Genomic DNA, 14077 nt, shown 5'->3' with positions numbered 1-14077 from the left:
AGAGAAGCTCATGTTTGCACTGTTTGTCTCGTAGATAGCATAATACTACTCTATGAGGCGAGCAACGACAGGGCCGTCTGTCACGTTATTGACATGCTTCTGCGTCATGGCAACTAGATGAACGTTTTTAGACGGAGATTGGGGCATATTCCCATTCTGAATGTCACCACTCGGGCTAACCGACCTCACTGGCGACCTCTGGCATTTCACCGACATGGCCGTTTCGGCTCTACCAGCCCAGGGCCGATCACAGAGCCTTCTACAGAGCCTCCACGCTCGTTTGAATCTCCTACGTTAGTTCTTCGAGACTATCAAGAGGAATGCATTCAATCTGTATTAAAGTACTTGGACGAGGGTCACAAGCGCTTGGGTATCTCTCTTGCGACTGGTGCTGGCAAAACGGTTCGTATGACGGGTTCGCATATTGCTCGGACACTGGCTGATCTTTCTCTCAACGCTGGCAGGTCATCTTCACCGAGCTAATTGGTCGCATCCCGTCACGCAATGAGATAGGCGACAAGACTTTGATTATTGTGCATCGAAAAGAGCTTGTGGAACAAGCAGCCCAACATTGCCGCCGCGCATACCCTGACCGAACCGTCGAGATTGAAATGGGCAATAGCCATGCCTCGGGAGCTGGGGACATCATTGTCGCATCCGTGCAGACTCTGACACGAGGAAATAGACTAGCGAAGCTCGATCCGAAACGGTTTAAACTTGTGCTGGTGGATGAAGCGCACCACATCGTCGCTTCCTCCTACCGAGAAGCTCTGAAGCATTTCGGAGTGGACGAAGCCGCTCCGGATTCTCCAGTTCTCGTTGGCGTCTCGGCTACATTTTCTCGGAGCGACGGACTGAAACTGGGTGCTGCAATCGATCACATTGTATACCATAAAGATTACATCGACATGATTGACGACAACTGGCTTGCCAATGCGGTCTTTACTACGGTCCGCTCCGAGGCAAACCTGTCCAAGGTGAAAAAGGATAGCTTTGGGGACTTTGCAATCGGCTCTCTTTCCAAGGCCGTCAACACAGAGAATGTTAATAACATTACCGTGCGTGCATGGCTTGCTAACGCGCAAGACCGCAAATCCACGCTGGTATTCTGCGTGGATGTCGCGCACACAAAAGCGCTTACGGAGACCTTCCGCAGCTACGGCATCGATGCGCGGTACATCACGGCAAAGACCCCGAAAGAAGTACGGATGGAGCAGCTGCGTGCATTCAAAAACCAAGAGTATCCTGTGCTGCTGAACTGCGGTCTCTTCACAGAAGGGACTGACATCCCGAACATCGACTGCGTCCTACTTGCCAGGCCGACTCGATCGCGGAACCTCCTCATCCAGATGATCGGCCGAGGACTCAGATTGTACCCCGGCAAGGAAGACTGCCATATCATCGACATGGTGGCAACCCTCAACACCGGCGTCCTCTCCACACCAACCCTATTCGGCCTACATCCGGACGAAGTCCTCCAAAAAGCCAAAGCTAACGATCTGAGAGACATGCCGCTGGAAGGCACCGCAACCGGGACGGGGTCCACAGCCAACGAAACGGAGGAACCGCCCCCTTCCCCGGACGACTCAGACGTCAACCTCACGTTCACAAAATACGACACAATCTACGACCTGATCGCCGACCTCAAATCCGAAAAACACATTCGCTCTCTAAGCCCACACGTCTGGGTCCGCGTCGGCGACGACCGCTACATCCTCTCCGACTCCTCAGGCTGGCTCACAATCGACAAGGAAGAAGACACAGGTCGAGCGTACAAACCTAACCCCAACCCCGACCATACAACCGCCAACACAACCGACGACCCTTACATCTTCACCGTCCGCCACGTAGCCAAATTCAGGAACTCCGATGACAGCGTCACACATACCCGTCCGCGGCTCATCGCCACAGCCCAGGACTTTGAGACCGCCCTCCGCGCCGCAGACACGTTCGCAACCAACGAGTTCGATGAGAGATATATCTCGGTATGGCAGACGTGGAGGCAGCTCCCCGCGACGGAGGCGCAGGTACGCTTCCTCAATAAATCGAAAGTCCGGCACGGTTTGATCCACCGGAAACATCTTACCAGGGGCCAGGCGGCGGATCTGATCACGAAGTTGAAGTTTGGTGGGAAGAAGCGGTTCGAGGCTCGCAAGGCCGAGCGGCTTGCTGAGTTGCGGAGGCAAGAGGAGGTTGAGGAGTTGAGAAGACAGGGCGATGTGCGGGTTGGGCCGGTTGAGAACTAGCTCTCTCACTTAAAAATATTGTATATTATAATGATACCTCGCATGGAATGTTGAATGATTATGTATGATTCCTGTTCCTTGAATCGCCTTCACTGATAGTCTATCGATCATCGTCGTGACTTGTGTACATGCGCTTCCTCAGACAAACCGCTCTATATCCAGATTCCAACAAAACAACCATTGAAGATAGCCATACATACAGCACCTCGTATATCAGTGACCAGAGACCAGTCAACGGCAACAGACACAAAGGCAGAAGGGTAGGGGTGTCGAGATCAAGCCGTTTGAGAAAAGTCCCAAACTCGAAGTAGACTCGATGAGGATCAAAATAGCTGTTTCTGCACAGTCAATTCCCACCACGCAATGGGAGCACAGCAACAAAAGCAGAACGCCGCTCCAGAAACGACACGCATGAAATCAACTCCGGTATGCGTAATGCTCCCTCAGCCAAATGAAGATGACAAAGATGGAACAGGAGAAGGAAAGATTAGATAAGGGGACATAAATTAAGACGTTCAATATCGGGCCCAGTGGCTCCGTCATGGCTTCTTTTTCTGATGGCTTCCGCCTGGCTCGGACATGCCGTGTGTGGCATCATCGCCTTCGAGAATGCACCAAAGTCGTCGGAGAGAGAAGCCGCTGCTGAGGAAGTAGATGACGACGAACCAGGCGGCAAGGATATTAGCAAGGTGATGGAGAAGGTAGGCGTATGACACGCCGTAGACTGCCGAGTAGACGGCAATGGCAAAGAGGATCATAGATGTGACAAGTTTTAACCTACGATGATTAGTCGACTGACACATAGCGAGAAAATGACGGCGCATACCTTGTGGTGACTCTAGGGATCATGGCCCCGCTGGTCATGGTCTCCACAAGGAGGATGAAGGGCATGATGGACAAGACATTATGGTGTGACGAGAACGGCATGAACCAGTGGACAACAAGATTGTGAGCCCAGACCAAGAGGACGAGAATGTTGATCGGTAAGATCCAGAGCATGAGAATGAAGATCGAGTGGGCATAATTAGAGAAGTTGTAACGCGCAGTGGACCTCTGTGCAAATTGTCAGTTACCTCATCATCGAAGACATGGATGATGCGTACCGTTTCATTGGCGTGCCATTGTGCCCGCACACACGTTGCGAGCTGAACAATGCACGCCACCATGTAGGCGAACTGATAGGGGATCAAGGTTGACACGAGAACCAACAGAATGGCGGTGTTGATCATCCGGCGTCTTGCAGTCGGAGCGCTGAAGATGGGGGTTCTAATCCAGTCAGTCAGATTCGTAAGAAACCAGAGTGTCATGACCTACCCCTTCTCGTTGCGTTTAATGTAGCCTGATTTGCTTTTCAGGTACCCATAGATGAAAGAAAGCACAGACAAAAGGATGAGTGCGACGTAGTTGATAATAACGCAGACACCGACACTGATCAAGCCAAAGACAGGCACCAAAAACCAGAAGAATGCGTCCTGCGATCCCAAGAGCAGATCGTTTTTTGTAAAGTCAATCGGAGTCTCGGTGGCATTAACTCGCCACTGGAACGGTTCGTCGCTGGGCGGGAGTCGCGTCGTTGTGGCCAAAGAAGACGCCAGCAGGGACATGGCAAGCAGTAGAATCGGGAACGATGACCGCAGAGCACTGTCCAGACCTTCGGCGAATGTGATGAAATAACCAGTCTCGTCGTACATCTGAAATTGTTTGCGGATGCCAAGAGCGACCACGAGCACGGGAAATGCGGCAAAGACGGTCCGATAGCGCATCACAAGCTCTCCCAGACTGCCGGCAATGTCCACTTTGAGCGAAACGTCGACAGTGGAACCAGAGCTTGGATCCGTCCAAAGCTGAAAGGAGACACCGCCGAGAGTTGCTTGTTCGCGGAGGGGCGGAGGCATGAAAGGTGCTACTCCGTGAAGGTTCACATCGACCTTATCCACATTGACGAAGAATTTCGACTCGTGCGGGTCGGATATCGACTGTCGCAGCAGAGGAGAGAAGAGCTCCTGTTGCTTGTCATGATTGTGTCTCACAATGTGGAGCTTGTAATCCAGCAAACTGGAATGCAGAGCTGGAATTTTAATTTCGGTGAGCATTGGACGATTTGCGGGCAGTCTCATCTTTAGTCCGGCACTTAGTAGACCACCAAGGCCGCCACGGACCCTGATCACAGCATCGGAACTGTCGGAAAACTCTGCTAGGACCCAACCTTTGGTGGGACTATCGGCTTTGTCCACAACAGCAACAAATTGGTGCTCTGAAAGATCCTCCAAATCATACTGCAGATACGAGAAAGGCTGGACCCGGTCAAAGGCATACTTGGAAGCTGGTGTCGATGCCGGCAGGTGAATACCATCCTCAGCCGCATTCTTGCAAGCGAGACGCGTCGAACCCGTGTTGCCCCCGGAAAAGTCCATATTCATAGAGAAAACAGTTGCGAATTTGCCATTCTGGAGAGGGAAAACACTGCAGAAGAGAACTTCCAGATTGCCATGCTCTCCAGTCTTATCGAATCTTTGGTCGGTGAGAAGAGTGAATTTTTTGCCTGATACTCCTTGCGGAGGTATGGGCAAGAGATAAACCTTTGGACCCGAGCGATGGCCCAATTCACGCAGGATGAGTCTTTGGCCTTGCGGGAGGATCGAATTGCTTTGGTCTTCTAGGGTCAGAAGTGTGTTTGGTTCTAGAAAAGTTAGTCAAGAAGAGGCAGACAGAAAAGTTTAACCAGGGGGGACCAACCCTTCTGAGGTAGAGTTCTCTCAGCGACCGACTCCAAGCCTGTGAGGTACCATTTCTTGAAGATCCGCATTCTCTCAGCTCTCGGTTTAGTTTGGCTTGCACGCCGAACATCTATAATATCAAAAAGTGACTTGATGATCGTCTTGCGGAACTGGTCGCACCACGTAATAGATAGATGGTCTACACCGATCCAAACATCCGGAATACTAGAGGTGAAGACGGTGAAGCCGTGAGTCTCGGGGACCAGAGACGAGATACTAGCGTAGTCGGACGGCACAACAGTGTCGCGCGAGCCACCAGCGATGGAGATAAGAGTGACATGCCACAGAGGGTTGTTGTTGGCCCATGTCTGCGAGTATGCTTCCCGCCAGTAGTCATTGATTTGCTTGTAGGTGTGAACGATGTCCGAATCGAAGGAGACGGGCGGTTTGGCGTGGGGCGCGGACATGGTGACGATGGTATTGACCGAGTTGGCCTGGTAGTTGGACATGGTCAACGCGGTACGGGCGACGATGCCACCCATCGAGTGTCCGATGAGGATCACCGAGCTGGGGTCAGGGAGTTCGGGTTCCCGTCGCGATCGTTTGGGGTCATGGTAGAGGGAGAGAATGTATGCGACAGCCTCGTTCACGTATTCCGCCTGGTCAAGGAGTGTTTGGCCGTGGAACGCCGCCATATCCTCGTTGAAGTCGATCATGAAGAAATCCAAGCTCCGGGTACCGGCTTTGATGCGCTCCTGGTCGTGACGGACGACATCGTGAAAATGCCTCGATGCTTCGGCAGCAAGTGATCGGACTTGTCTATAGCTACCGGCATTTCCGGGTAAGAACAGGACGGGAGCCCCGTTCAACTTTGAGCTCGTTAGCAGTGCAGCTGAGGGATCAGAGGCGGAAAACGTACTCCTAGGTTTTCTTGATTGTAAAAATCGACACCCTCCTCCCGGTAAAGATAGAGATTGTATTTGCTCGCGAAGCGCGTATGTTCGGTATCGAAGCCCACCATGTGGAGAAACGTTGGGCTCATCACAGGTATCCCACATCCATCTTCGCCGGCCTGACGAGCAGAGAACGAGCGGACGATAAAGAAGAGGAACACGGATGCGACAAGCGTCGTGAGGGCCGTCAATATCGAGCAAGACCACGGGCTGCGAAGCCGAGAGGACCGAAACCGAGAACTCTCAGGAGAAGCCTCCATGGGAAGTCGCTGGGAGGCCAGTGGCATGAGGAAGGATGTCGACGAGGATTTCGTATCCGTAGACGCAGCGGCCATGGTCGTTGTCGACGAGGACGACGACGGCGTCCTCCACAGACCCGAGTTCCGGGAACGAGGGGTCGAGGCGCCGTTGTCTCGTCGGAGATCGAAACTTGTACCACTTTTCGCTATCTGCGAGCGCGACTTTTCGGCCGTGTCGAAGGCATTATTATTAGGGGCATGTGCTGTTGATTCTGTAGGGGATCGCGAAACCAGAGGCGAGTCTTCAGCGTCGTCCTCGACAGGAGAGCCAGACGAGCGTCTGTGCATTGGAGGAGGTGGAGATATTCGTACTCATTCAGCACGCAGCAACCGATCGAAGCTTTCTGGGGCGGATAGGCGGATCTCAGTCTAAGACCTTGGGTTGGGTGGGTTTATCGCGACAACGGTAAGGGATGAGCCCCCAGGAATGCGAAGGATCAATTGGGACGAGCTGATTGGAAGGAGAGAAGCAACTGCAAAATTGAACGAGTGTAAGGGTGATGATGAGTTGATGGCTGGTCTCGTAGCCTCGGAATTATTTCGCTGTTGTTTCTTGGATTAATCTTAGCTCCCCCCTTTGATACAGGACGAAAAGAGCGAGACCCTTGACCGGGAGGCGGGGAGCGGCCGGACTGGAGATAAGAAGGAAATGAGAGGGAGAGAGGAAGACGACCGAGACGGGGTCTGCGAGAGATGTTGGGGTAATACAGAACGAAGCTGGAGAAGAGTAAGTAGATACCTCCTGACTAGGTACCTTTAGCAAGCCTTGAGGTAGATGGGTGGTGCTCCGTCGACGCCGAGTGAGATCCAATAATCAACCACTCAAATGAGACCTTGTTTCCTGGATCGTACTTCTTTTTTTTTTTCCTGCTGGGCGCTGCAGACGGAACGGGCTTGGCGGATGCTCTCGGCACGCTTCTTATCTCCAGGATGGCAGGAAGACAGTGAGTGAAGTCTGAATTGTGCCTGGTATAAGGAGGGACCAAAACAGAGAGCTATTAATCAATAATTGACCAGTATCTTTTGACTACCTTGTAATGACTATCGACGCGCTATCTTGTGTTTATCCATCAATGCCAACCCTTCCGAATTGGTGCGGGCGACGTCATCCCTATTGTCAAGCTTGCATCCTGAATAGCTCCACCAACACTAAGAAACAGACGCAAGGTCAGGTCAGAGAAATAACCAGGGATAAGTTTACATATAAACTGAAATTATGAAGCTTCAATATCTTTGCATTTCGAGGCCCCAGAAGATATAACCGTTCTTATAAGGTACAACAGAAAGATGGCGGTTGTACAGGCTTAGAGCACGCCATCTTAAGCCTCCTCTAATAATCAAAAACCAATCAGGATGATGATCCCTGCCTACCTACAGGGTACATTACCATCCTAAAATAACCTATAAGTACGCCCTAGAAAGTGTACAGTGTTACCGTTCTCCACGCTGGTTCGAACCATTGTAGTGTATCTGGTTCAGTTACCTCAGTGTGACCACTAGCCATCTGCTCTCAATATCATCATGCATAGTCATACATGTACCTAAGCAAACTAAGACATGTCCAGGCACGAACACACAGTGCGGGGGTACGAACGCCTTCAACACTCTTCACTCTCCATCTTGTCGATAAGTCTCTCCACAACATCTCGTCGATCTTAAATCAAACGTAGGAAAGGTATGTCTTCTGGTTTCCTTGATATCCTAGAACCAAGAACAAAGCATGAAGAAATTTTCAAAGTGTGATTCGGTCAATACTCTGGCCGGCCGGTATGATCTGAAGTTGTATATTAAGCAGATTCTGATGAGCTTTTATGTCTCCTTACGTCCTGTCTGTGTCTATTACTACTGTGACTTCCGTTGACTATGGTTATAGGCTCTCGGATCTTCCAGTGTGATGAAACGATTACTGTGAGATTGGATGGTTGTCCAGACTGATCCCTTCGTTAGAGATAAAACGCGGGACGAGGGATGCCGTGACTGGCCTGACAAGGACGGAAGCATATTTACTGTAGTGGAGATTGAGATCCGTATGTATCAGTGAGCTCAGTCTAAAATCGACCGGAATAAACGTCTGGGCCAAGAGGTTGTGTTTAGCGATGCTGACGAGACGGTAGAAAGTAGTTGAGGGAGGTTCAACACGCAGGCTTTTATTCAAACCACAAAGTGTCCATGTTGGCAACAGTTGACCTCCAAGAGTCCAGGGACACATTAGAAGTCGGTATAATCAAGCTCATTCTGCATCTCATTCAAGGGCCTGACCGTTACCTGCGATGAAACCGTTTATACTCGAGCGTACTAAAGGCAGCTCAACAACGCCCGACCACGAGTCCTTGATGCTCCTTTTCTTATCAGAGTTCAAGGTGCGACGCGCAGTGGAACGTTGATCTTGATCAAAGGTGTCAGCGACCATCATTGTGATGATTCGGGAGTAACCTCTGACGACCAAAACAGTTCGCAGATATCACTCTCTGAACACCACCAACAGCAGTAGTTTTAACGACCTGACAGTCTTCCCTGTCAGGGTTATAAGCAAGCGCACAGCCTCTGTCAAAAAGCGACCATGGCTTGCTTTCAGCGCCACGCTTTGTGTTCGTCAAGAGCTGCAGGAGGCATTCGGGAACCGAACCTGTGGTCCGACCAACTCGATTGCTGGAGTTAGCCGGCGATGAACAAGAATGAACTTCAGGTATCCGACCAGCGAATGCCGCGGATGAAGGCCTGACCAATTGACCTTCCGTTGGCAGTATGCGTTCGAAGAAGGCTACAACAGCTTACCTGTGACGGAATGTAGAGTTTCGTGGCATTGCCAACCCCTTGTACTTCGCATCTCAAGCAGAAGAGTCAGGCTTCGACCAGCATGATGTAATCTCTCGGCGCTATAGAACAGATGGCTTCGGTTTCGATTTTAGAACCGCGATATTTCGTTTGAATGTGATGTGCAACGCCGGTGCGGCAACTGCTGAGTATTCTCGACGATTGCTCTAGATCGATGTATACTTTCTGGGTCTTTTGGCGAGCACGTCCGAGTCAGCCTTGCGTTCAACCGATTTCAAGTGGCGACCTATGCGTAGAACGAAGAAACTGAGATTTTCAAGAGACAGTTAACTGAAATAACCAGTTGCTCCGAAGATCGGCGACATCGGAAGTTCATCAGAAAGACTATTGTTGTTTATATTACTCAGATATTACTCAGGAACGACTGCAGCCAGGGCAGGAAAGGGATTCATTGTTGTAGCTGCCACGGGCTTCGGACGATATGACCCTCTGAAATTAGAGTTCCCGATCCACGGAGAAACCGCGTAGATGAGAGGCACTAACAGCGTTTTCGAGGCTGGGCCGCGACGGAAAGTGCCCGAAAAATGTGGATACGGAGCTCTATTCGAGACAAGTTTACTTGAGAGCGTGGCCCAAGCGGTAGCACACTGGGTCGGAAGTGATATTGACGTAAAACCGGCGCTGATGAAGCCGCAAAGACCTGTAGCCATTTGGTTTCATGCCTTTTTCAACCCGAGTTGTTGAATGTGGTAGGTGACTGTAGAGAAGCTTTGGGCCAAGAGTGTCAAGAGTCCAAGAATACTAAGAATTGTCTGGGCGAGCTTGTTCGACCGCATGTCCAGCCACAAACCACTGTTACAGTGTTACCTTAGCATTGAGTTTTGATCCTGGCGAAAATAAACCGTAACTTTTGAGCGACTTCTACTCACCTTCGAACGAGAAATCCTGATTGCAATATGGGGATCTCCAGATTATCCGGCGAGAGAGGACAAGTTCAGACATCTCCACGCAAACACCCCGCAACGCGCAATGCGGGATTAATTAGGTAGAATTTCAAAGGAACCTGAACCTCCCGTGGTGCCCCAGAGGACGAGCGAATCACCATCATAGCCGCTCTCGGCCGATGTCCGACCCCAAGTACGGCTGCTGAGACGGGGAAAGGTAAAGCGTCCAGTTTCACTTTCAACTAAACACTGCTACAGTGGCAAAATTCTTGCAAGCAAAAGGATTGCAAAAGGGCCAGAAAAGAAGATTGCGCACTTTAGACCTTCGAATGACTGAGACAAGCTGGCAGATGGCCCGGGGAAATTCGGCATAGCGAACCAATCCTGCAGGAGCAGGATACGGAACGATAATAATAGCAGATCGTGGTCTACATACTTGTCATCTCTGTTTGATTCTTAAGTTTGGAGGAACAGAGACAGCAATAGAATCATAACTGAATCATGATGAGGGCGTCATTTCAAGTTTGTATCCCCAGATTGCGGAGATTCTTGGCCTCTTGAGTAAAGCTTGGCACTATTTCTGCGTGATGCCCTCGCAGCCCTTCTCTATCTACGTGGTTATTTTCCAACGATTTTGCCGGATAAATCGTAGAGTTAGTGTAATGAAGGGTCACTGTCGCAGATTTTCTCCTCACATTCATGCCAGGAGTAAGGAGTCGGGAGTCGAAACAATATCGGCTTCTCCCAAGACTGCCACCAAGGCTTCCCTTTGGCCTATCCGGGGTTTAGCCCTTTGGTCCCACGGTTTCTCATCTCCTCCGACGCTTAAACTTCCCTAGTGGCTGGCTAGACTGGGGCATGCATGTTTCCACGAGGTTGTATAAATGTCTGAGCTAAGAAAAGTAAGGTCGTATTCCCCAGACGGAACAACTCTGGGGTGAGGGGTCATTACTCATTCGGCTTGACTTTTCTTTGTTCTCAGCCGAGTCGCTCGTTCGCTGATTTAAAACCGGCCCAGCTCCCTCTCTGCTGCTTTCGTGATACCTCCCCTTCTTCATCATCCACACTACTTGTCCTTCGTCTCACCCTTTCGCTGCCTATTCTGATTTCGGTCAGCTATCCTTTCCCTCAACATGGCTGAACAGTATGAGGGAAAGCCTCACCATAATGAGGCGCCCGTCTCAGCCACGGACGGGGACGGCCCTCGCATGAGTGTCGCCAGATACCTCGTCACTCGGATCTCGACCTTGAAGCCTCCCATGAACCCTGCTCCCAACCCTTTCAAGGCGCTTATGCTCCTGAACAAACAACAATGGTTATTTTTCCTGGTGAGTTAGCTCTTGATCGCATCCTCACAGAATAACCCTAACTAACCTATCCAGGTCGCCTTCCTCGGTTGGACATGGGACGCTTTCGATTTTTTCACCGTCTCCTTGACCACCACCCAACTGGCCAAGACATTCGATAAATCCATCTCCGATATCACCTGGGGTATCACCCTCGTTCTCATGCTCCGATCCGTCGGCGCCATCACATTCGGTATCGCATCCGATCGCTGGGGCCGCAAGTGGCCTTTCGTGGTCAACAACATCCTCTTCATTGTTCTGGAACTCGGAACCGCTTTCAGCCAGACATACAAACAGTTCCTGTAAGTTCTCTCTGCAGTGTCCAGTCGAACGTCGCTGACCGGCATAGTGCCTGCCGTGCTCTCTTCGGAATCGCCATGGGCGGATTGTACGGTAATGCGGCGGCCACTGCCCTCGAGGATTGTCCCATGGAGGCGCGTGGTATCGTGTCCGGTCTCCTGCAGCAGGGCTACGCCTTCGGATACCTGCTCGCAACGGCTTTTGCGCGCGCCCTCGTCGACACCACCCCGCACGGCTGGAGACCCTTCTACTGGTTTGCTGCTTGCCCTCCCGTCCTCATCATCGCCTTCCGTCTGTGTCTGCCCGAGACCGAGGCGTTCAGACAGCGCCAGGCCATCCGTGCCGAGGTCCGCGGCGGCGTCACTTCCACCTTCTTCGAGGAGGGCAAGGTCGCCCTTAAGCGCCACTGGCTGCTCCTAGTCTATCTCGTCCTGCTCATGGCTGGTTTCAACTTCATGGTATGTGTAAAACCTCGCGCGCACCAGCGAATCCAGCTGATATGATTCAAATAGTCCCACGGCTCCCAGGACCTCTACCCCACCATGTTGACAAACCAATTCCGCTTCTCCTCCAACGCCGTCACCGTCACCCAGGTCGTCGCCAATCTCGGCGCCCTCTCCGGCGGTACCCTCTGCGGTTGGGCGAGTCAGATCTTCGGCCGCCGGTTCTCCATCATCGTCATCGCCATCGTCGGCGGTGCCCTGCTGTACCCCTACACCTTTGTCCACAGCAAATCCGTCATTGCGGCTGCCTTCTTCGAGCAGTTCTGCGTGCAGGGCGCTTGGGGTGTCATTCCTATCCACCTGATGGAGCTTGCGCCGGGCTCGATCCGTACCTTCGCTGTCGGTACCTCGTACCAGCTGGGTAACCTCGTTTCGTCCGCCAGCTCTACCATCGAGTCGACGCTTGGGGAGCGGTTCCCCCTGCCGCCTACGGAGAAGGTCAAGCACCGCTACGACTATGGCAAGGTTATTTGCATCTTCATGGGATGCGTCTACGCCTATGTCATTATTATTACCTTCTTTGGGCCGGAGAAACTGGGCCGTCAGTTTGATGTCGCGCATGACCGTGATATGGAGATCGTGGCTGCTCACCGCGGAGTCGTCGACGAGGATCCCGAGAAGGCCACGGCGGTTCACAAGGAATAAGTGTTTAAATTGCTTGAAGGAGTTGATGTTTGCATATATACCCTTTATCTGGCTATCATGATACATCTTGGGTGTGAACAATGAATGAATGTGTTGGCTATAGCAGAGAATCGGCATATGCTATTGTGGCTGCTGTAGTGCTTATATTGCTTCCAAGAATGATATCCACGAGTATTCAGATCGTCTACAGACACCGTCAATATTAATATATCATTCGCAGAGGCTTATGGGACTCACCGTGAATTGCCATAAGATGGCTCTGCTGTATACCCGCCCCTGACCCCTCTCAGTCGTGATGAGAGATTTTGCCATAGTGATGGCCTTTTTGTGTGATATGCTCGAATTCGACGTTTCTGGTAGGTTGCTCTTCTCGCGAAGTTGGTGAAACCGTTCATCCGGTATATCCTTCTTCCATATCCTCCGTCGTCGTTCCTAGCCAGTCGAAGTCCCCGTTGACGTCCACTGTCGAATGTCTCCATCCATGTCCCTGTCGATGTCCTCTATCAATCATGTCCGAGTCCCTGTCGAAGTCCCTGTCGAAGTTCACTGTCGATCCCCACTGTCAATGCCCCGTATCAAAGTCCCTGTCGATGTCCCCTAGTCGAAATCCTGTTGAAGTCCTGGTCAATGTCCTGTCGATGTTCCTGTCAAAGTCCCTGTAAAAGTCCCCTAGTCAAAGTTCACTCGATCCCCACTGTCGATGTCCCCTAGTCAAAGTCCATGTTGATGTCCCCGTTGGTGTCCGTGTCGAAGTCCCTAGTCAATATCCCTGTCCGAGTCCCTGGCGATGTCCCTGCCTATGCCCCGTATCGAAGTCCCTGGTCAATATCCCCTAGTCAAAGACCCTGTCGTGTCCCCTATCCATATTCCCTAGTCGACGTCCACCGTCGAAGTCCACCATCGAAGTCCGCTGTCAAGTCCTAGTAAGTGCCCCCTATCAAATTCCCCGGTCGAGGTCCCTGGTCAGTTCTCAGTATCCCCTATTCGTGTTCCTGGTCAATGTTCCCTAGTCGATGTCCCCTATCCATGTCCCTGGTTGATTTCCCAGTCGATATTCCTGTCAACGTGCCCTGTTGATGTCATTGTCGAAGTCCATGTCAAATATCCCTCTCAAAATCTCGGTCGATATCCGTGTGAATCGTCCTGTCAAAGTTCCTGTCCAGGTCCACTAGGTGAAGTCCTTACCGATTCCCCGTTGATGTTCCTATTAGATTCCCTGTCGATATCCCGTCCCCTGTCGATGTCCCCTATCAATGTCTTTGACATGTCCCCCGTCGTTGTCCTGTCGTCGTTCCTTCCCTGTCGTTGTCCCTATCGTTGTCCCTATCGTTGTCCCTGTCGTTGTCCCT

General features: G+C 51.5%; 3 protein-coding genes across 3 annotated transcripts; 2 read left to right on the top strand and 1 right to left on the bottom strand.

The window, feature by feature from the left end:
* Window positions 1-117: 117 nt before the first annotated feature.
* On the top strand, window positions 118-2246 carry Aspvir_008022 (DEAD/DEAH box helicase; the record flags this gene model as incomplete). The annotated part of the gene is made up of 2 exons (XM_043271198.1): window positions 118-402; window positions 465-2246. The coding sequence occupies 2 exons, from the start codon at window positions 118-120 to the stop codon at window positions 2244-2246; spliced, it is 2067 nt and encodes a 688-aa protein (XP_043127133.1).
* Window positions 2247-2785: 539 nt separating this feature from the next.
* Aspvir_008021 (GPI inositol-deacylase) lies at window positions 2786-6503 on the bottom strand (the record flags this gene model as incomplete). The annotated part of the gene is made up of 6 exons (XM_043271197.1): window positions 2786-3023; window positions 3073-3299; window positions 3350-3512; window positions 3561-4926; window positions 4983-5832; window positions 5883-6503. The coding sequence occupies 6 exons, from the start codon at window positions 6501-6503 to the stop codon at window positions 2786-2788; spliced, it is 3465 nt and encodes a 1154-aa protein (XP_043127132.1).
* Window positions 6504-11067: 4564 nt separating this feature from the next.
* Window positions 11068-12728, top strand: Aspvir_008020 (sugar transporter family protein; the record flags this gene model as incomplete). The annotated part of the gene is made up of 4 exons (XM_043271196.1): window positions 11068-11262; window positions 11317-11582; window positions 11630-12038; window positions 12093-12728. The coding sequence occupies 4 exons, from the start codon at window positions 11068-11070 to the stop codon at window positions 12726-12728; spliced, it is 1506 nt and encodes a 501-aa protein (XP_043127131.1).
* Between the last annotated feature and the right edge of the window lie 1349 nt (window positions 12729-14077).

This window comes from Aspergillus viridinutans, assembly GCF_018404265.1.
Source record: "Aspergillus viridinutans IFM 47045 DNA, scaffold_6, whole genome shotgun sequence".
NCBI lineage: Eukaryota > Fungi > Ascomycota > Eurotiomycetes > Eurotiales > Aspergillaceae > Aspergillus > Aspergillus viridinutans.
The sequence above is the reverse complement of the archived record's forward strand: the minus strand, read 5'-3'. Positions and strand labels throughout refer to the sequence as shown.